General features: G+C 64.2%; 1 protein-coding gene across 1 annotated transcript; it reads left to right on the top strand.

The window, feature by feature from the left end:
• Positions 1-15,866: 15,866 nt before the first annotated feature.
• On the top strand, positions 15,867-16,967 carry SSTR5 (somatostatin receptor 5). Its single transcript, XM_047839290.1, has one exon. It carries the CDS (start codon positions 15,867-15,869, stop codon positions 16,965-16,967), a length of 1,101 nt encoding a protein of 366 aa, XP_047695246.1.
• Positions 16,968-20,114: the final 3,147 nt, after the last annotated feature.

The following is a 20,114-nucleotide window of genomic DNA, read 5'->3' as shown; positions in this document are numbered from 1 at the left end:
GGCCGGCCGATGTTGAGGCCTCCTCTGACTCGGAGACCAGCTGGCTGGGGGCCGAGTGTGCGGGGCTTCCAGTGTCTCTCCGGGTCTGGGCCTAGCAGGGGAGAGATGGGACACGGCCTAAGGAGAGGAGTGGGCACAGCTACTGGGCAGCCCCTGCCTGGGGACCCGGCGGTGCGGACATCAGACCCTGGCTCTGACACCTCCAGACTGCCAGCAGGGGCGGCAGTTCCCCTGGGGGAGGGTAGACTGGGGTCTGCGCCCTCCCAGAAACCCCAGGGGAGGGGAAGCGGGTCCGGAGTTTCCTGTGGCTGTGCCTTCCGCTCCGCCTTCCAAGCTGTCCCTTCAAGGGCCTGGTGGGAGTGAGCAGGATCAAGGCGTGGGAAGGAAGGGGAGAGGTGGGGCATCACCCACAGCAGGGGGTCCAGGACAGACCGAGGGAACGGTGTCAGGTGGGGGGTTTGACCCTTGTGTCTCTGCCTCTGCCCCCCTTCCCCCTGCAGCAATGGTGAGAGCCTCTAATTTGTCCTTGAGGCCTTAATTTGCTTTTCAGCCAATTATCACCACCTTAGCTTAATATTCTGACCGCACAGGGAGGGGAGGTCTGCATAGCTTTGAACACTTCCTGTGGACACGGAGCCCCCCCCCCCAACCGTGGGCATCTTGGCCCACCCCCACCCCTCAAATGCCTGCTGCGAAGCAGTAAGGGGTCAAGGCCGAGCCCCAGGGAGAGCTGGCTGCTGACTCTGGAGGCCCCCTTCGTCTGCCCTGTCCAGCCGGAGCCTGGAGAGTAGTTCACAGGCCTGCCTGGGAGCCCCACTCCGGCTGCTGGCTACTCCTCGTGGCAGAAACCCTGACCACCACCACTGCCCCCCCCCCATCCATCAGGGTTCCCCGGGGAATTCTGGGAGAACTGACTGCGGATCAGAATCCGCAGGATCCTCAGGCTCAGAGGAGCCCTCCCAGTACCCACTGAGGCCAGGAGTCGACACCCAGTCACTCCAGCACCAGCCCAGGGCTTGGCTCTTGCCAGGTCGATAACAGAGCTGGCTTGGCACTCAGAGTGAGGACATCTCAGGTATCCCCTCCTCCTGGGGGCACCCTTCGAGCCATTCCCCAGGGAGTCCAGCAGCCTGGCTGGTGGGGGAGGGTGGGCACAGCCCCTCCCCGGGGCTTTATCTCTACTGGGAGGCGAGGTAGTTTCCCCAACCCCAGGTGCTGCCCCACAGGGAGCAGCCCTAAGCCCCAAGGAGAAGCTTGCTGAGGAGCAGCCCAGCCCAGGGGTCGCTGCAGCCAGCGACTCGCACTCTGGTCCTCAGAGACTGGTGGGAGGCATTAAACTGTGTCCCCAGAAGATCCGTCTAAGTCCTCTCCCCTGTAACTGAGGGTACGTAAGCTCTTTGGAGATGCTTTCAAGGTGAATCAGGGTCATCTTGGATCGGGGGGGGGGCCTGAACCCGTAACTAGTGCTCCCATAGGAAGACGGAGCCCTGGACACAGACACATGGAGAGGGGGTCCCTACAGGGAGAGCAGGCACGAGCCTAGTCCTACCGTGTCTCCTGGTGAAGCTCGGGGGGGCCACCCAGCCGATGCTCCCCACCCACCACTCCAGACACCAGGGGCATACCAGGCAGCTGGGGCCTCTGGTCACTGCTTGGGCTCCTGGTGAATCTGGCCAAACATTGGTCACCCCTGGAGAGGCTGCAGCCTCGGTGCGTGGCGCTGGTGGGTGACTCGGGCCTGGCGGGGCCCAGAGCCGGTTCCCGAGCCACCCCAAATCGCTAGCTGCAGGCGTCTGCTCCTGTCGGCCTGGTGTTCTCCCACCGCCAGTCCCTTCCAGGGTCCGGGCCCAGGTCACCCATCGCCGGGCCTGGAGATGGGGGCTGAGGGAACGAGGTCATGTGCCCTGGGGGAGTCCCGGGTCTCTGCGATGTGAGCCTGAGTCTCGAGGTAGCATGCCCGTGGGACGAAATCCCACGCAGCGCTTTCTTGAGGTGGAAATTCCTCCTTCGCCCAGAAACCTGAGGCTCTTAAAGCCCCCAACCACTTAGATGAGACCCACCCACAACACGAGGCTCATCTCCTTTACTTAAAACTACCTGATGCGCCCACAGCACGAGGCTCGTCTCCTGTACTTAAAGCCACCTGCCGGTAGACGTTAGCCGCAATCACAAACACCTTCCCAGCGACATCTGTACCAGCGTGTGACTGAGTAACCAAGAAATGGAGCCTCGCCGAGTGGACCCAGAAAACTAACCACCACAGCCTGTATCGTTATTGTTAATTCTCATTATGTTTATTTTTTCCCCTTTACAGATGGAAGCTGGGGCTTGGAGGTGGCTGCTGTCCCAGTCAGGGCTAAGCCGGGGCCCCCCAGCTGCACCCATCCATGGGCCTTCCCGAGACCAGGTTGCTGGGCAGTGATGTGTTGCCCACAGAGATACACCCACTGGCCCAGACCATCAGACCAGCATGTCCAGAGGGGCCAGCACGTCCGGAGTGGGGGTGGGGAGGCCAGCGTGTCTGGCAGGGAACAGCATGTCCTGGAGGGACCAGCACATCCGGGGAGGATAGCATGTCCGGTGGGGGGAGGCCAGCACATCCGGGGGGCGTAGCACATCCAAGGGGGATAGCATGTCTGACGGGGGGGGCAGCACGTCCAGGGAGGACAGCATGTTTGGGGGGCCAGCTGGCCCGGAGAGGTGGCTGGCACCCTGGGGTCAGGGCAGCTGCCAGGGCAGTTTGAGGCCCCAGGGCGCTGGGGGGCTCCCGGTGGCCATACTTGGCCCATGCCCTGGATATCTGTCATTTGCTGCCGACGTGTGTGAGCCGGGCAATGCATGTAAAAAGCTTTTGTCTTGAGAAAAATCAGAAGTGTTTTTGCTGGGCCTGTGTTCCCAAAGGGCAGCCATGGGCTGGAGCTCAGGGACCCCCACTTAGCGGGCCTCTGCTGCCTGGACGTGGAGGAGAGCCAGGCCCCAAGCTTTGCCACTGAGGTGAGACAGTGCTCGGGTCTGTGTTTCCATGCTGACTTCTTAATGACTTGTTCTCTAATGAGGAATTCTGTCTCCAGATGCCGTTTGACTCTCAGACGTAAATGGGATGAAATAAGTGAATGAGTCACTGAATTCTGACATCTTAGAAAAGATCGCATTCCATTGGCATCGGATGAGCAAAATGGGCTTTTTTATTGATGGAAAAGTTGACTGGTGTGAACAAATCAGAGGAGATGTGTTCCTTTTGATTCGCCTCTGAGTGGGAAATCAAGTGACTTGAATGGGCCTCGAGTGTGTCAACATCAAAACACAAGGATTGTGGAAACTAAAAATGTCCTGTGGCCACAGCGTGTGTGCCAGGGGCATGGGGACAGGATGAGGCAGTGCCCCTCAGCAGGCAACCCTTCCTTCTACCCGGGAGCTGGGGCCACGGGGCACAAGGCAGGCAGTCAGGACGGGAGACCAGAGCCCAGGGAAGGCGCAGGGGATTAGCCCACATGAGGAGTGCCAGGCCAACGGGCAGAGAAGGAGGGAGGGAGGGAGGGAGGGTTGAGCCTGGTTTCCTGCCCTGGGGCCATATTACCACCTTATCACAAACTGGTGGCTCAGGGAACAGAAATCCAGCCACTCACAGTCTGGAGACCCAAAGTCAGAGATCCAGGGGGGCAGGGCCAAGCCCTTCACCCCGAGGGGCTCAAGAGGAGGCTCCATCCTGCCTCTTCCAGCTTCTGGGGGCTCCAGTCTCCGCCTCCATTTTCATGTGGCTTCTCCTCTGTGTCTGTGTCTCTCCTCTTCTTCTAAGGACACTTGTCATTGGATCCAGGGCACCTATAATAATGCAGGATGGCCTCGTCTCCAAATCTGTCACTAATTACGTATACAGAGACCCTATTTACAAATAAGGTCACATCGTGAGATTCTGAGTGGACATGAATTTGGGGGGAAACTTTAACAACAGAACTCTGAGGAACAGGGCTTCCTGGAGGAGGTGGCCGGGGTCTACCAGCCAGAGTGTTGACATATTTGCCCTCTGGGTGCCAGGCCTGCCATCTTTGGGCAAGACCCCTGTGGCCATTTGACAATAGCTGAGACCTTGGAGTAGACCTGCCCGGTGCCAGGCCGGGGTAAGGGTGACAGGGGCCCAGGACAGCCTGGAGACGTTGTAGTTCCGAGGGGTGGCCCCCTGGCAGGCATGGGCCAAGGGGGCAGGGAGGGCACTGTTCGAGTACTGCCCGCCCGCAGAAAGGCAGGGGTCTGGGAGCAACCACGACGTCCTTCAGCAGGTGATGGGTACATTAACTGTGGTCGATCCCCACAATGAAATAGTGTTCAGCTAAAAAGAAATGCTCCATCAAACCACGGGAAGCCACGCAGGAAGCTCAAATGCGTGTTACCAAGTGAAAGACGCCAGCGAGAAAAGCCTACACTGTAGGGGTCCAACTACATGACATTCTGGAAAAGGCAGAACTGTGTTAAAAAAAACAAAACGCAGTTATCGGGGGCTGGGGGAGAGGAGAGGCTGAATAGGCAGGACAGTGACACTACTCTGTGTCACTGTAATGGTGGAAACCGGTCATCGTCCATTCATCCAAACCCACAGTGTCCAACACCAAAAATGGGTGTCAGTTAATAATAACGTGTCAACAGGGGCGCCTGGACAGCTCAGTCGGTCAAGCGTCCCGACTTCGGCTCGGGTCATGATCTCGTGGTCACGAGTTCGAGCCCCGCATCGGGCTCTGGGCTGACAGCTTGCTTGGCACTCTGTGTCTCTCTCGCTCTCCGCCCCTCCCCCGCTCTCAAAAACGAACATTAAAAACGTAAAAAATAATGGGTCAATATTATCATTGTAACGTCGATCGTAACAAATGTATCACAACAATGCGAGACTTCATATAGAAGAAATTCTGTGTGGGGGGGGACAGAGGTATAGGGGAACAGTGCTCCATTTTCTGTAACCCTAAACCTGCCCTAAAATATAAAGTCCATATTAACATACACTATTCAAAAAAAAAAAAAATGACGAGGGGCTGGTTCCGGGCTCGGGCTGGCCCGGGAGGTGTGGCTGTAGGGGTCCCGCCCGCAGGGTTCCATCGGGGCATCCGGTCCCCTCCAGGCCTTGCCCTCCCCGGGGCTCCTCCCAAGGGCCAAGGCCAGCTGATTGTCATCCCTGCCCGAGATCCAGAACTTACAGCTCATCGCTGCCCCTCCAAGTGCCACCAGGTCACTCGGGCTGTCTCCTGGGCTGATTATATCACCGCTGCCTCCGGGAGGCTCCACGGGTGTCCTCAAGGACAGGGTAGGGACCGAGGCCACTGCAGGGGGAGGCGTTGCTCCCACTTCTCCCCCAAGGGGCTCTGAGTGGGGACAGAGACCAACCGCAGCCCCTCGCAGAGAAGGGGCGGGTCGTCCCCGCTCCAGACGCTGGCCGGCCATCCTGCCTGTCCCAGACACAGGGCTGACATCTTGCCAGGGTCCAGTCAAAGCCGCCGTCCGGTCGTGGGGTCTTTACTTGGTTACTTAATGTTGCTGAACAAGGAGTTAACCACCCTAATTGCGAGCACTCACTGGTGAGTGGCATCACCTGGCCGGCCCCCGTGTCCTCCGTGGCCGGCACACACCCGTGGCTCTGTCGTTACCGCGTGGCTGACCTGCACCTGTTCCTGTTGGCTGTCAGGGGGAGGGACCCGGCGTGCACGAGGCTGCGGTCTGGGCCGGTTGTTTCGTCAGAGCTCTCTTATAGTGTGTGGCTGAACGCAGTCCCCAGCCGGCCGCCCCCCAGCCCATACCCTGGCGACCAGCTGCCTGACCTTGCCCTCCAGCCATCTCCTCGGGGCATTTCCTGTTCCCGGAGCCTGGGGGCTCAGGGTGGTGGTGGGGGACACTAGCCCAAACCCACCAACCCACTCCGGGGGCCTTAAGACCCACCCTGACCCTAGGGCAGGCTGCTCTATGTTGGGGGGAACAGCCACCGCCCGCCCTGCCGCGGGCGATGTTCTGGAGCCGTGGCACCCCTTGGCCTCTCCCCCAGATGGGGTGTGCTGTCCGTCCCTCTCCTCGTTGCCTGGTCACCCGCGCTCCAGCTCCCTGCACCCCCTTGGCCCGTCTGCAGAGAAGGCTGTGGCCTTTGCCACCGGGCAGGCCTGGGCGCTGGCTCTGCCCGGTACCCAGGTGCCCTCAGGAAAAGGGGGAACGTCTCTGTTCATTGTCTGTGCCCAGGACAGCCGTGTTTGGCCACTTGTCCCCAAAGACCCGTCGGTGAGTGGGGCCATGATAATCCCCGCTTCGTGTCGTGGCTAATTTTGGAAGCTCACCGCCTTCCTCCTCCCTCTCGTGGCCGCCTTCCCTCCCCGCCGCCGAGTCAGCACCCACGGCTGTACCTAATGCCACACAGCCCGGCGCCATGCCCGGCCCTGCCCCAGGACCTTGTGTCATGCACACAGGTGGCCCCGGAACGGCCACATCATCCGCAAGATGGGCCTTAGCCGCCTGCCCCACCCTGCCCGGGCTGAGCCCACATCCCAGGGAAGCCTTGGCCCGGCCACCCTGCACAGCTTGGCGGGGGGAGGCGGGGCGGGGACCAATCTGGCCTTCTGGGGAGTCTTTGGCAGGAGTGGGGCCGCTGGGTCACCCTGAGAGGCTCCTCCCCGGAGCTCATCATCTGGGGACCCAGCATCTAAGGCGAGGAGGGTCCCAGCTGGGCCACGCCGGGTGCAGACAGATCCCCACCTGGTGTCTGGCCCCTCTCTCTTCATTCACAGGCCCTGGCATGTGCCCTGCGTCTGGGGAGTCTGGCCAAGGGGCTCCGACCATCTTGCCTCCGGGGTGCCTGGGGCGGGCCTGGGGCCTCACCCGTAAACGCAGCCGCCTCCTGAGGGAAGAGCTGTCTTGGTGGGGAGGGGGGGCCGGTGGGGAGGTCCCTGAAATGCCCTGGGGGTGCAGGGGGCTTCTCTGCAGCGCAGGGTGCCAAGTCACCCCAGTGCCTCATCTTTCTCTTCCCCTGCGCTGACCGGGCTGGTGGCCCTTCACCCGGGGCCGGGTCTCTGCTTCCCGCTCTATACCCACGACAGCGTCATGCCCAGTTAGCGCCCACGGGGCGAAGCCTGCCATTCTGAGGGCTGGGGCGGCCCGGGAAGCTGCACTGAGGGTGCATCGCCACAGAGTGCCCACTGAAGCCCGAGGCCACGGCCAGGAAGGGCCCAACCTCAGGCCCCTGCAGAAAGCCCAGGGCCTCCCGTGAGCCCACAGCCGCGTCCGCCGGGTGGGGGGCAGAGACAATCTCTCACCAACACTCACAACCTCTGTAACCAGGACAAACATCACCGAGGGGATGCGGTCTGGGACCACCAGGTGGCAGAGTGGCGAAGAACCAGTGTGCAGCAGCCAGGAGGGCTTCCTGGAGGAAGGGGCACTGGAACAGACAGGCTAATTACCTGGAGAAAAGGAGACGGGCTGTGCTGGGCAGGGATACAGCTAGGAAAAAGATTGGGGGGTGGACACAGCGTGGCCTCAACGAGTAGAGGGGGGCCAGCTTGGCCCGAGGACAGTGAATGCCTCACATCCACCTCCCCAGGGCCTGCCCCGGCTTGGGGACTTTTCTGGGGACACAGATGGGGGCCCCCGGGGTGTTTCCAGGTGAACCGGAGTCAGCCTCCGTGGCTTTTGAATAATCACTAGGAGCCTCAGCAAGGGTGGGGGCCGGAGTGGCTGGGACGGTCAGGGAGGTGCGCTCGTGTCCTGGGGGGGGGGACAGGCCTCAGCCTCTGGAAAGGGGAGGGGCGCAGGCCATGGCAGAGCTCGCCGCTAGGATGGGGGTCCCTACTCAAGGGGTCTGGGGGCTGTCCCTGGGAGACCACTGGGCCGTTGTCCTGTTGCCATGGCTCCCAGCTGCCACTAATCCTCAGCCTTCTCTTTGGTGCTGGCCTGACCTCTGCAGAGTGTACCCAGATGTCCCCACACTTGCTGCTCCTGGGGACTCATGCCAGGAGCATGAGGCAACGGGAGGGGGAAGGCGGACAGGCCACCTCTCTGGACGCCTCCTTTCCCATCGGAGCCCCCGGCAGCAGCCAGGTGAGGCCACCCAGGTGGGAGGGTGTCACAGGGGTCCCAGCCTGATGCTGGGCTGTAACCAAGCACCCACCCACCCACAAGGCTGTGTCCCCCTTGTGTGCCAGGTGCTGACTCCCACACGGGACACTGAGCCCTCGGGACACTGAGATTGAGGAAGCTGCTTGGGGAACCCCGGAACTTTGGGGGCCTCTGGCCACCAGGAGCTGGATACAGCCCATGGCTGAGGTGTGAACCACAAGGGTGTCAAAAGAGGCTGAAGGAAGGGGCGAGGCAGATGGGGGTGGTGGGGAAGGAGTCTGGGGGGCTTGGAGAGGTTCTTGGGGGATCCGCATAGAGAAGCCACAGCTGTGGACTGGGCAAGGCATGGCCAGGGATCTCCAGAGAGGGTGGAAAGGCCAGGGTTCACACGGGGAAGATTCGGGTCGGGGTAGGGGGGCCGGACACGGCCTCCGATGGCACTGTCCACCCAGAGCCCGGCCCCGGCCTGAGGCGTGGCAGGTCCCAGAACGAAGCCCAGGGATTGTGCAGACAACAGGCCCTGCGTGGGGCAAGAAGGCATGAGCCCTAACAGCCAGAGCTCACGGGATGTGGGCCATAATCTTACCCCAGGGCACTGTCACCTCCTCCACGGGCTGTGACCCGGAGACACCCGAGCTCTGTGCCTGTGGAGGACAGAGCTGACCATTCAGGCTGTAGTGGCCCCTGACTATGTCCTCAAGACACAGACCCAGAGGTCCCCACCGTGCTCAGACCCCCAGCACCCCCCTTCTGGTCACTCTCACTGTCAGATCATGCCCCTTGCGGTGGCCCGGCCCTACTATTTTGGCCCCTTTCCTGCCACTGGTCCCATTGTCACCTGTCCAGTCATAAGAACATGCCAAGTTCACTCCTGCCGCAGAGCCTTTGCATCTGCTGTTCCCTCTGTCTAGTCTGTTCCTGGCCTCGCTGGAGTCAGCTGTCTCCTTATAGAGCCTGTCCCAGCTTTTCTGTCCCCACGACTGTCTCTTCCTCGGCACCTGCTTCTTTCCACACAGTACTTACAATGATTTAAAAGCACCCCCGTTAAATACCTCTCCGGGCCACTCTGGCGCTCACGGAATAGGCCCCTCCTGTTTTGTCCAGAGCGAATCTGCATCGTCCGGCGCAGGCCGGGCCGGGGAGCGCCGAGAACTACGTGTTTTCCACCCGATCGATTCCAGAGGGTTTGCGCGCACCCGCTGAGCTCGCGACAGGCCACACACAGGTGCTCGTGTGGTCCGCCTTCCCGGCTGGCAAGCCAAGGAGGACACGCAGCCTGGCCCTAGCTCAGCCCGCCCACGGTCCAGGGGGACATCCGAACCGCAGGCTCGGTGCAGCCATTGGGCCCTCCCGAGGGGCCAGGACCCCTTGACCTCCTGCTCGGAAAGACAGCAGCCTCCTTGCGGGCCGGTGGGGACTGTGGGGGAGGGAACAGTTTCCTCTCCGGGGCTCCATGTTTCCTTGGCAGGGGGTGTCCAGATTTACCACCACAGGGGTGAGGTCTATGCGGCCCCCTTGGGGAGCTGAAGGACTGCAAGGACCCAGCCTGGGGTGGGGGACGGGGGCTGGGCCACCTCTTGAACAAGGGATCTGGGTCTTGCTGGGGAGGGGCTACTATGTGCCCCAGGGAGCAGCCCAGCGCCCCCCACGTGGAGCCTGCATGGAGACAGGCACGTGCCCCAAGCTGGACCCCCTGGTTCCGTAAGTGCCTTTTCCCGATTAAAAACAACCCACACTTCTTGTACAAAATGAAACATCTCAGAAAAGCATAAAGAAGAAAGTACCTTGGGGCGCCTGGGCGGCTCAGTCGGCTCAACGTCCAACTGTTGATCTTGGCCTGGTCATAGTCTCACGGTCCCGAGATCCAGCCCCACGCTGGGCTCTGCACGGGGTGTGGAGCCTACTTAAGACTCTCTCTCTCTCTCTCTCTCTCTCTCTCTCTCTCTCCCTCTACCGTCGTCTTTCTCTCTCTCCCTCAAAGAAGGAGAAGGAGAAAGAGAAGGAGGAGGGGGAAGGGGCAGAGGGAACAGAAGAGGGGGAGGAGGAGGAGAAGGGGGAGGAGGGGAGGGAGAGGAGGGGAGGGGGAGGAGGGAAGGGGAGGAGGAGGAGAGGGGTAGAGGGAGGGGGAGGGGGAGAAGGAGGGGGAAGAGGGGAGGGGGAGGAGGAGGGGGAGGAGGGGAAGGAGGAAGGGGAGGAGGGGGAGGAGGAGAGGGAGGAGGGGAGAGGAGAGAGGAGGAGAGGAGGAGAAGGGTAGGAGAGGAGGGGGTAGAGGGAGGGGGAGAGGAAGAAGGAGGGGGAGGAGGGGAGGGGGAGGAAGAGGGGGAGGAGGAGGGTAGAGGGAGAGGGGGAGGAGGAGGGGGAGGAAAGAAAATACAGGGTAACTTGCTGTAGTCCCCACCTATCAGCACGCCTATGTCAAGGGCGAGGATCCGGGCGTCTTAGGGTTCCGCCATCTGGAGGCACCTCAGTCCTTCCAGCCAGTGGCTACCCCCCCCCCCCATAAGTCCAGGGTAAGGACTCTGGAGGCTGCTCCTTGGTGTGGGGAATGGACACCCACCCAGCACCCCGTGCCCAGCAGAGCACGGCGCCCAACACTACCGGTTACAATCGGCTCAAACGGGGGCCCCGACCGCCCCCACCCCCACCCCACCCCGCAGCCGCTGTGCCTGGAACCTTGCCAGAATGCAGCTTCCCAGGCCCGCAGCCCTGCCGAGTCCCAGAGCGCGGGTGTGAGACCCTGCACCTGTGTTTGGATCAGGTGGCTGTGATCCCGGCCAAGGGGACAGCCTCCAGAGTGAACGGGGATCCCCAAACCGCTCGGCCAGCTGGGCCCCGCGCCCGGGGTTAGTGGCCTCCGCCGCCAGACCCAGGCGTCCAGCTTCTCCGAGTGAGGACGGCTTCCCATCCGTCGACTTTGAGGAGCGCGCTGCGGCGGGGAGGGGGGACCCCCGGGCTGGGCTTTCCTGCCAGAGCGGACGTTAGAGACTGAGGCGGGGGCGTCGCCGTTCTGGGGCCCGACCCGGCCGGTGCCGCAGACGGCCTGGAGGGGAGGGGGGGGGACCGCGGGGACCAGGGCCCGCCCCGCCCCGCCCCGCCCCCCGCGCTCGCCCCGCCCCCCGCCGCGAGCCGAGCCCAGAGCGCCGAGCCCGGAGAGAGCGCAGCGCGGGCACTCGGCTCCCCGCCGCCCGGTGAGTGCCGCGCGCCCCTGCCCCCCGCACCTCGCCGGGGCCCCGCGCGGGTCCCTGTTGTCCTTTGGGGGGGGGGGTCTCACTACCCTGCGCGAAGCCCCGCGCGGCCCTGGTCGGGGGTCCTGCCGCGCGACCCCGCCTGCGCCGCCTTCTGCGCTCCTGCCTCACCTGTGTTCCTTCCCCCGGGGCTCACCGGCCGCCGCCCTGGGGGCCTCCCCCTGCCCGTCGTCCGCCCCCCCCCCCCAGTCTCCGCCGCTCCACCCCCTCCCGCTCCCCGGCTCCCCGACCCTTGCCACCCTCCGGCCTCTGGACCCGGTGTGCCGGGGTCGGGGCGCAAGGGAGACTGGGCCCGACCCCTGGCGGTGGACCCCGCAGCCCAGCTCGTCCCGAGGCTGGCGGAGGGTGGGCGGCGCGGCCGGGGAGGGATCGGCTGGAGACTGGCGGGACGGTGAGGGTGGGAAGCCGAAGCGGAGGGAGCGGGAGCCGCTGGGCGGGCGGGGCAGCACGTCCCAGGGGGCGCGGGCCGGGTCCGAGGTGGGGGGGGGGGGGGGTGGTCTGCCGTCCGCACCAGGGGAGGCGGCGGCCAGGCAGAGTGAGCTGTGGGAAGGCGGCAGGAAGAGCCGGCCCAACGTCTAGGGGTCCCGGGAAGAAGGGAGCCCCGGCATCCCGGGTGTTGGCCAACAGCGCTCTGAGCCCTCCTGATGCTTCCCCAGCAGGAAGGCCCGCCCTGCAGGTTCACCTGTGTGCTGTCTCCCCACCCAGAGTCCACGCCAGCCGCTCACCTGCCCCACTGCCCGGCCCACCGACCCTGGCCCGCAGGCTGACCTGGGGTCCCGAGTAAGCGCAAGGGCCAGGAGTCCCAGTGGCCACGGTTGGAGGCAGTTCTGGCTGCCCGCCCCCCCTGCCCCCCATCTGCCGAAGAGAGCAGGTTTCCTGGGCCCAGCTGCCCCTTGGGGGAGGCCTGGGAGCCTCAAGCGGAAGGCTGTTGACAGCATCGATGACAATGACCCTCCATTGGTTCCGGGTAAAATGACCCAGATTTCCCAGAAAGTGTGCTGGGGGCGGAACGTGGCCTTGGAAACAAACGTGGCGCTGGGACCCTGAGGAAGGGTCTCCGCTGGCCAGCCTCCCGTTCACTGCCCCAGGCCAGCCCACACCCACCTTCGTCTCCCCTGGGGGGGCAGGGACACCAGTCTGCCCAGAGCTGCCTTGAGGACAGAAGGAGCATGTGTGGGGGAGGCAGGCCCGGATGCGGTGCTGGGGCCGGTCCTCTGGGTGTTGGCCCCTGCCCTGCACAGGTCCGGGGAGGTGAAGACCCCAGGGACACGGAGCCGCTCCCGGCTGGTGCTGCCCTGGGTGGAGGACACCTGCCCTCTCCTGCCGACCTCATGTGGGGCCAGCCCGGGGGGAGCTGCGGAGCTCTGGGCACTGAGGGCCTGTCCCCTCCCAACGTCCCCGGGAAGCCTCCAGCCCCTTCTCCTTGAAGCCCAGGGCAGGAACCTTTTCCGACACTGGGAGAAGATGCTGGGCTGTTTGGGGCAGGCGAGAGGGAGCAATTATTTAGCACCCACTGTGTGCCAGGCTCTGCACACGGCATCTTGCGTATCTGAATTTATTTCATGTGTTCAGGGACTTTCCATTTGCCAGGGGCTCAGGGAGGTGACGTGACCCGCCACCCCCCAAGATCCCTGGCGGGACGGGAGGGAGGGTAGGGGGGTCTGTTCCCTGGGCCACATCAGTGGGCAGGCAGTCCTTCCCTGGTGGGGGGCTCTGGGTCAGAGAGCCCCAGCGCGGGCCCGTGGCTGATTCCACACACCCCCCCCCCCCACTAAATCCCCCACCGCAGGAGGAAGGGCCCCAGGGACGATCTGCCACGAGTGTAATTTCTGTGACTAAGACGATTGCCACTTCTAAATAATGGCTCCTGTAGAACCGTGTTCCCAGAGGCAGGCGCCACTGTAACGGCCTAGTTTCGTTCTTCGCGGCTCCGCGGCCTGAGGAATTGGGGTGTCCGTGGGGTGCCGGGGCTCCGGAGCCATCTCAGGGGAGCCCTGAGAAGCTTCTGGAAGGCACGGGCTATCTGAGTCAGGCCTGAGCTCACATTCGACTATGCCACGCCAGGGGCCCCAGGCCCCAGCCAGAGACGCATCTGAGCTGACAGTCGCCCCTCCCTCCGTGGGTGAGCCGAACATCTCAGGGGACGGTGGCTTCTTCCCCTCCCAGCACTCGGGGTCCCATGCAGGAAAAGGAGCCAGAAGCCCCTTCTTGAGTATTTTTTCCCCAAATGTGAGGGGGGGCCTGGGGCACAGAGACCAACAGGCCGATCTCAGCCCGAGTGTCCCCGGAAAACCCTCCTCCCAGCTGGGCCCCCCGGGGAGGTGTGAACCCCCCAACCCGGGAATGCCGCTTCCAGCCGAGGATCCCCAGCTTTGACTGGAGATGCGGTTGTCTGCAGAGGCCGTGCCTTGCCTTGTCTTAGTCCCAGTCACTTGGCTCACGTTGGGTCCCCATATAGCTGCCAGGGGCCCTCCGAGCCAGGAGCAGCAGATCCAGCCCAACCCCGAGTGTCTCTCCCCCTCCCACGAACCTCCACCCGGAGGGGACCCAGGGAGACAGTGCTCTCCCCTGGCTGACTCGTCCCGATGCAAGTTCTCCGTCTGGGGCCTGCTGTCTCCCAGCTGCCATTCTGGGGGATTTTCTCCTCATCCGGGCCTTAGCCGTCCTCCCCGGGGGCGCAGGGCTCCTGTCCGTGGCCGTCCGTGCTGCCGGTGCCCTCTCGTCCGCCCACCCCGCTCGCAGGGCCCTCGACCCCTCTCCCCTTCTCCGAGTCTCTCTTCAGCTGTGTCCAGACCCAACTTGATTCTGACTTTTATGGATTTTTTTTTTTAAGTCCAAATGATTTTTCACACCCGAGAGTTGTGAATTTTCAAAAATACACACTTGCTCATTTTTCTTCTTAGACAGGAGCCAAATTTGTTTCATAATATTTTTACCCGTGCCTTAGTGAGGAACCTAAACGTATTTATTTAAACAGATCTCGGACATGCTTGTCGATTCCTATTATTTTTAATTTCACATGAAATGGACCGGCTGGCCTACCTCCCCGTTGCCGGTTTTCTAGGGCCACATTTCGTAACGAACTTGGAGAGTCGGCCCATCGGGACCTTCGGGTTTCTTTCTGACACCTGCCTTTGTTCTTTGTTCCAGACACACACCCCCGGACACCCCCTCCCCCCCCCATTTGTCTGCCAGAGTCCGGGGCTGGCCACCAGTGGGGGTGTCCTCTGCTCTGAGGAAACTCGGGGCACTGTGGGCCAGCCGGGCAGGACAGGGGGACCTCTGGGCCTGAGTGGCCCTGGTTGGGTCCCCTGGGGCACTTAGGCCCCCACCCCCTGTGCGCTGTGCCCCCTTTCTCTTCCTGTCATCAGCGGAGACAGTTATTTTCTCCGGAGCAGCATTGCTTTTATGAACTTTCTCAAACATACGGAAAAGCGCCAAAACTCCTTTTGGACACATGTGTGTCCATGACCTTGAACCGGGGACGTTAACATTTTCCCTTCTCTGCCTGTGCCTCTTCCTCCACGAGACCCAAAGCCTTGCCCCTGCACACCCCTTCTCCCAGGGGCCGGCCCCTGCTCACACGCATGCGTGTCCTTCTGGCCTGGGCTCCGTGTGTTCCCTGGTCTAGGGCACATAAGGACCTCACCTACCTGCTCCGCTCCCCGCCCTGGGCCGTGGCCGTGGAGGTGGCGGGCCGGCCCCAGAGCGCATGCCCAGAGCGTGTCCCTCACAGCTGTGATGATTGCACCCCGGAGCGGTCTCCCATGTCGTCCCCTCGGCCCAGAGACACCCTGCCCAGCGGCAGCTCTGAGGACCAGGGCACCAAGTCCTCTGGCCAGCCTGCGGGCTCTGAGGGCGCTCCTGAGGGGATGGTGGTCCTGAGAGCCTGCGGTGGACGCTGGAGGGGGCTCTGCAGACTGAGGTCTGGCTCCTCGGCCACACGCAAGGCCTGGCCCCCTCCTGATGGCTCCAGGAGGTCACCTGGAGTCTGGCCGTGGGGTCACCCAGGAGAGCAGGGCTCGGCAGGTGTCATGCCTGGCCTCAGCCGGGTGTGAGGGGCTTGGCCTGCCCGGCTGCCGTCCGGACCTCCCTATCACTGCCCTGTCCTTCTGCACCCGCCCTGCGTCGTCCCCTCCTTGCTGGCGCCATGGGGACCGTGACACCACCCCCAGGCCCCAGGAGGCCCTAGCCGACTGGAGGAGAGCAGAGGCCCAGAGGGGAGCTGCCCCCGGGGCAGTTGGGGGGGGGGGGGGCATAGGGATAGTCAGGGCTCTGGAAGCCATCGAGCTGCCAGCCCCCTGCTCCTTCCTCTCTGGGCTTGTTTTCCAAACAATTTGCTTAATGCGTGAGACTCGCGGCGGTAGCCGAGCTGGACGTGAGTAATCGTGTTTACCCGCCGAGGGGAGATCCTGCGCCTCCTGGGCGGGCGGGGCCCGGGGAGGAAACACCTCGGCCGGTAATCGCCCCGCGTCCTCCCTTGTCTTTGCAGAGAGGACGCGCCGTGCCCGCGCTCGCCCCGCCTGGCCCGCAGCGGCCGCGATGGAGCCTCTGTTCCCGGTCCCCACGCTGGCCGCCTGGAACGCCTCCGCGGCGGCGGCCCCCGGCGCGGGCGGCCACAACGGGACGCTGGCGGGGCCGGCGGCCTCGCCGGGGGCCCGCGCCGTGGTGGTGCCCGTGCTGTACCTGCTGGTGTGCGTGGTGGGGCTGGGGGGTAACGCTCTGGTCATCTACGTGGTGCTGCGCCACGCCAAGATGAAGACGGTCACCAACATCTACATCCTCAACCTGGCCGTGGCTGACGTGCTGCTCATGCTGGGGCTGCCCTTCCTGGCCACGCAGAACGCCGTCTCCTACTGGCCCTTCGGCCCCGTCCTGTGCCGCCTGGTCATGACCTTGGACGGCATCAACCAGTTCACCAGCGTCTTCTGCCTGACCGTCATGAGCGTGGACCGCTACCTGGCCGTCGTCCACCCCATCCGCTCCGCCCGCTGGCGCCGCCCCAGGGTGGCCAAGCTGGCGAGCGCGGGCGTCTGGACCTTCTCGCTGCTCATGTCGCTGCCCCTGGTGGTCTTTGCGGACATCCAGGAGGGCTGGGACACCTGCAACGTCAGCTGGCCGGAGCCCGTGGGCCTGTGGGGCGCCGTGTTCATCATCTACACTTCCGTGCTGGGCTTCTTCGGGCCGCTGTTGGTCATCTGCCTGTGCTACCTGCTCATCGTGGTCAAGGTGAAGGCGTCGGGCGTGCGCGTGGGCGCCACGCGGCGGCGCTCGGAGCGCAAGGCGACCCGCATGGTGGTGGTGGTGGTCGTGGTGTTTGCGGGCTGCTGGCTGCCTTTCTTCATCGTCAACATCGTCAACCTGGCCTTCGTCCTGCCCGCGGAGCCCGCCTCCGCGGGCGCCTACTTCTTCGTCGTCGTCCTGTCCTACGCCAACAGCTGCGCCAACCCCGTGCTCTACGGCTTCCTCTCTGACAACTTCCGCCAGAGCTTCCGGAAGGTTCTGTGCCTCCGCAAGGGCTACGGCGCCGAGGACGCGGAGGCCGCGGAGCCCCAGGCCGACAAGAGCGGCCGGCTTCGGGAGGCCACGACGCCCGCGCGCGGCTCCGAGGCCAACGGGCTCATGCAGACCAGCCGGCTGTGAGCGCCGAGGGCCGGCGTGGCCCCAGGTGGCCCCTGCCCCCCGCCCGGCCTGCATTTCCTGCTGGGCAGAGCCCCACCCCAAGATTCGGGGGGGGGCCTGCTGAGTGCCCCACACTCCCTGTGGCCCGGACGCTCTGTGTGGTGCGGGGACCAGCTGTGTGGGCCGAGGCCGTGGGTGGCCCTGCAGGGACCAGCTGTCAGCAGCCCCCCCAGCCCGTTCCCACCATAGAGGCTGGGCTCCTAGAACGCTAGGGAGCCGGTGGGAGAGGCCGGGTGTCACCGGCAGTGCTCAGGGCGCCTCGGCCTTATCCTGCCCCCAGCTTGTGCCAGCCTGCCGGGCTGGGGAGTGACCACTGGCGTGAGCTGGTGACTGCTCTCCCTGCCTCTGCCCTGCGGTCCCATGTACCTCATCACACCAGCCCTGCATCACCTGGTCAAGTGTCAGTCTGTGAAAACAAAGACGCCCGAGGGTGCTGGGCTCGGACCCCTGCCCCCCGGCACTGCCCGGGGCCCGTGACCGTGCTGACTCTGGAGGTGGCAGATGCAGAGGGAACGCGGCTGTGTGCGGGGAGGGTGGGCCGGGGCCCCACAGGGGACGGCTGGGACTGCGGAGCTCTCTCGTCCTGGAGACCCCCAGCTGCCGGCTGCCCACCCCCGCCACGGCATCTCCCTTCCTGGTTGGCCACAGTCATGCTTTGGGGGGCTGTGAGGGGCGGGCCGGGGGCCGAGGCTTCCGTGGCGGGACCGGGATGGGGGAGCAGCAAGCAAAGCGGCTGAATTGGGGGTGGAGGGTCGGGCCCCTGGGTCGGGGGGACACAAGTGTCCCAAGGGGCCCTGTGCAAAGGGTCCCTAGGGCATCGGTAGAGGCCATCCTAGGGAGGGGGCAGCAACCCGCAGTCATCTCTTCTGCTTTTGGCAGGAGCTCTGGCCTGGAGAGGACGGGGGACGAGAGCAGCAGAGGAGAATTTTCCAGATAGCAGTGGGGGGAGCAGCTCCCAGCACAAATAGCAGCCACTTGGAAGGCGGCACTTGTGTGGGTGCGTGCAAATGCCAGCAAATGCCAGACCCCTGGGGAGCTCTGCCATCCCCAGACTAGAGTGGTCCTTCCACCCCCAGAAACACCACCCCCTCCCACCGCCGCCCCGAGCCGGCAGTGCGGTCCTGGAGAAGATGCCAGCCCGAGACCTGCCGGGGCACCATGTGCCTTGGGCCTCTCTCCGAGGCTGGAAGGAGGACCAGAACGTGGGGGCTCACTCGGCCTGTGTGCCCCCCCCATCTGGACAGCCCTCCCTGGTGTCACCCCGGCTCACGCTCCCTGGGTCTGCACAGAGCAGGACCTCCGACCCGCAGGAGGGCAGGGGGAGCCGCAGAGCCATGCCGGGCAAGGGGGAGGCCTGGTCAGTGCCGCCCGTGCCCCGCACCGACCCTGGACAGAGGCCAAGGCCTGGAAACGCAAGAGCGTGGCGAGGCCGCTTGTGTTTGACAACCGATCTCCTGAATAAATTGGAGAATAAATGTTTGACTGTTTCCCAAAGCAAATATTGTCCCCGGAGCCGATCGAAGTTGGTGCCGATCTGGGTTCGCGGGTCAGCCGAGGCTGGGAGGAGGCGGACAGGCACCCCGGGAGGCGGGAGCCGGGACACGCAGGTGAAAACGGGGAGAGTGCAAAACAGCGGGGCCCAAGGGAGAGCCAGCCTGGGGCGGCCCTGTGCGTGTGGGGAGTGGGGGGGGCTCGTTTGGGGCCCCTGCCCCCGGGCGTGTGGGGGCTCGGTTCCTGGGGGCCGTGGCAGCTCCTCCACGAGTCGGGGCCGCAGAGCCTCGCTGGTGACCAACCCCCGCCCCCCGCGGCCAGCAGCCAGGGAGGGAGGGTGCCCTGGGAGAAACTGAGGCTCATTCGACCCGCCACCCACACCCCAGGCCAAATCTGCTCAGAATGACTTTGGGGAGCGAGCAGATGGCTCGGAAATCTCTGCCCGAATTGATTCCTCCCGATTGATTTGACATCATGAGCTCCCGCCCAGGGCCACGCCAGCCCAGAGCGCCCTCGTGTGTGTGTGTGTGTGTGTGTGTGTGTGTGTGTGTGTGCGTGCACGTGCACGCATGTGCATGTGTGGGGCCCCGGGCCTGATGGGACGTCCCCGCAGATTCCAGGCAGCCCCTGGCCCCTAGGTCTGGGTGGTTTCTGGGAGCTAGGCTTGGCCAGTGTGGACAGTGTCTGAAGCCGTGGGTGCGGGTGGGGCCCGGAGCAGGAGACACGAGGACCCAGACACCCCCGCAAGCCTATCTGGGAACGGAGCCGCAGGTAGATGAGGAGGGCCTGGGGACGCCGGGGTGGGGGCACGGGGCCACCACGCTGCTGGCGGGCCCCGCGTCCCCAGGCCCTGAGAAGGGGGTGGGGGGGGGGACACAGAGCAAACATGCTATAGTGGCTGACCTGCTTTATGAGCTCTCTCCACGCATCGGTGCCTTTTATTGGCTGCTGGGCTCCAGTGGATCCCAGAGTGACCTTGCTCAGGAAATCCGGCCTGCGGGGCCAGGATGAGGCTGCCTCCGGGATGGGGTGCAGAGACAGGAGGGGTCTGTTTGCCTGGCCAGGCGGGGCATGGGGTGGGACAGGTATCCCCACAGGGAGGAAAACCGAGGCCAGATGGCCCCGGGGCTGTGCTCACAGGCCCGGCCGGCGGCGGCCGCTCCCCGGCCAATCCCTGCCAGCGGGAGTGACGTTGGGGTGCCCTGGGTGGGGCCAGAAAGGGCCCCCCTCTCGGGTGTCCTGGCGCAGGAGGGCGAACAGACCACGGGGAGACACCAGGAAGGACTTCTGACGGCAACGTGGGGGCACAGAGAGCTGTGACGTGCTCCGGAGACCATAGAGTCTTCAGTGGTCACTGGTCAGGGCCCCTGCACAGCTTGGATCTCCAGGGAAGGGTGGGGACAGGGACCCGGAAAGACAGTTGGGTCTGCGGCCCCTCCGCCCTGGCCACCGGGGGTCTCTGTCCCAGACACCGCCATGTCCCGTCCTTGCAGCCAAGCCCTCTGACCTGACCTGCCCGGGCCAGCCGGCACCACTGGGGCTCCTAAGGGGGGGTTGTTGAATGAATCAAAGGACGTTGAACAAAGGGGGCTCTGGCCAGGTTGGAGGCCTTACCCA

Source organism: Prionailurus viverrinus, chromosome E3 (assembly GCF_022837055.1).
Source record: "Prionailurus viverrinus isolate Anna chromosome E3, UM_Priviv_1.0, whole genome shotgun sequence".
NCBI lineage: Eukaryota > Metazoa > Chordata > Mammalia > Carnivora > Felidae > Prionailurus > Prionailurus viverrinus.
Note: the sequence above shows the minus strand (reverse complement) of the source record. Positions and strands in the feature narration are given on the sequence as shown.

Coding starts and splice junctions, on each gene's coding strand:
- SSTR5 (XM_047839290.1), top strand. CDS start 15,867: ATGGAGCCTCTGTTCCCGGTCCCCACGCTGGCCGCCTGGAACGCCTCC.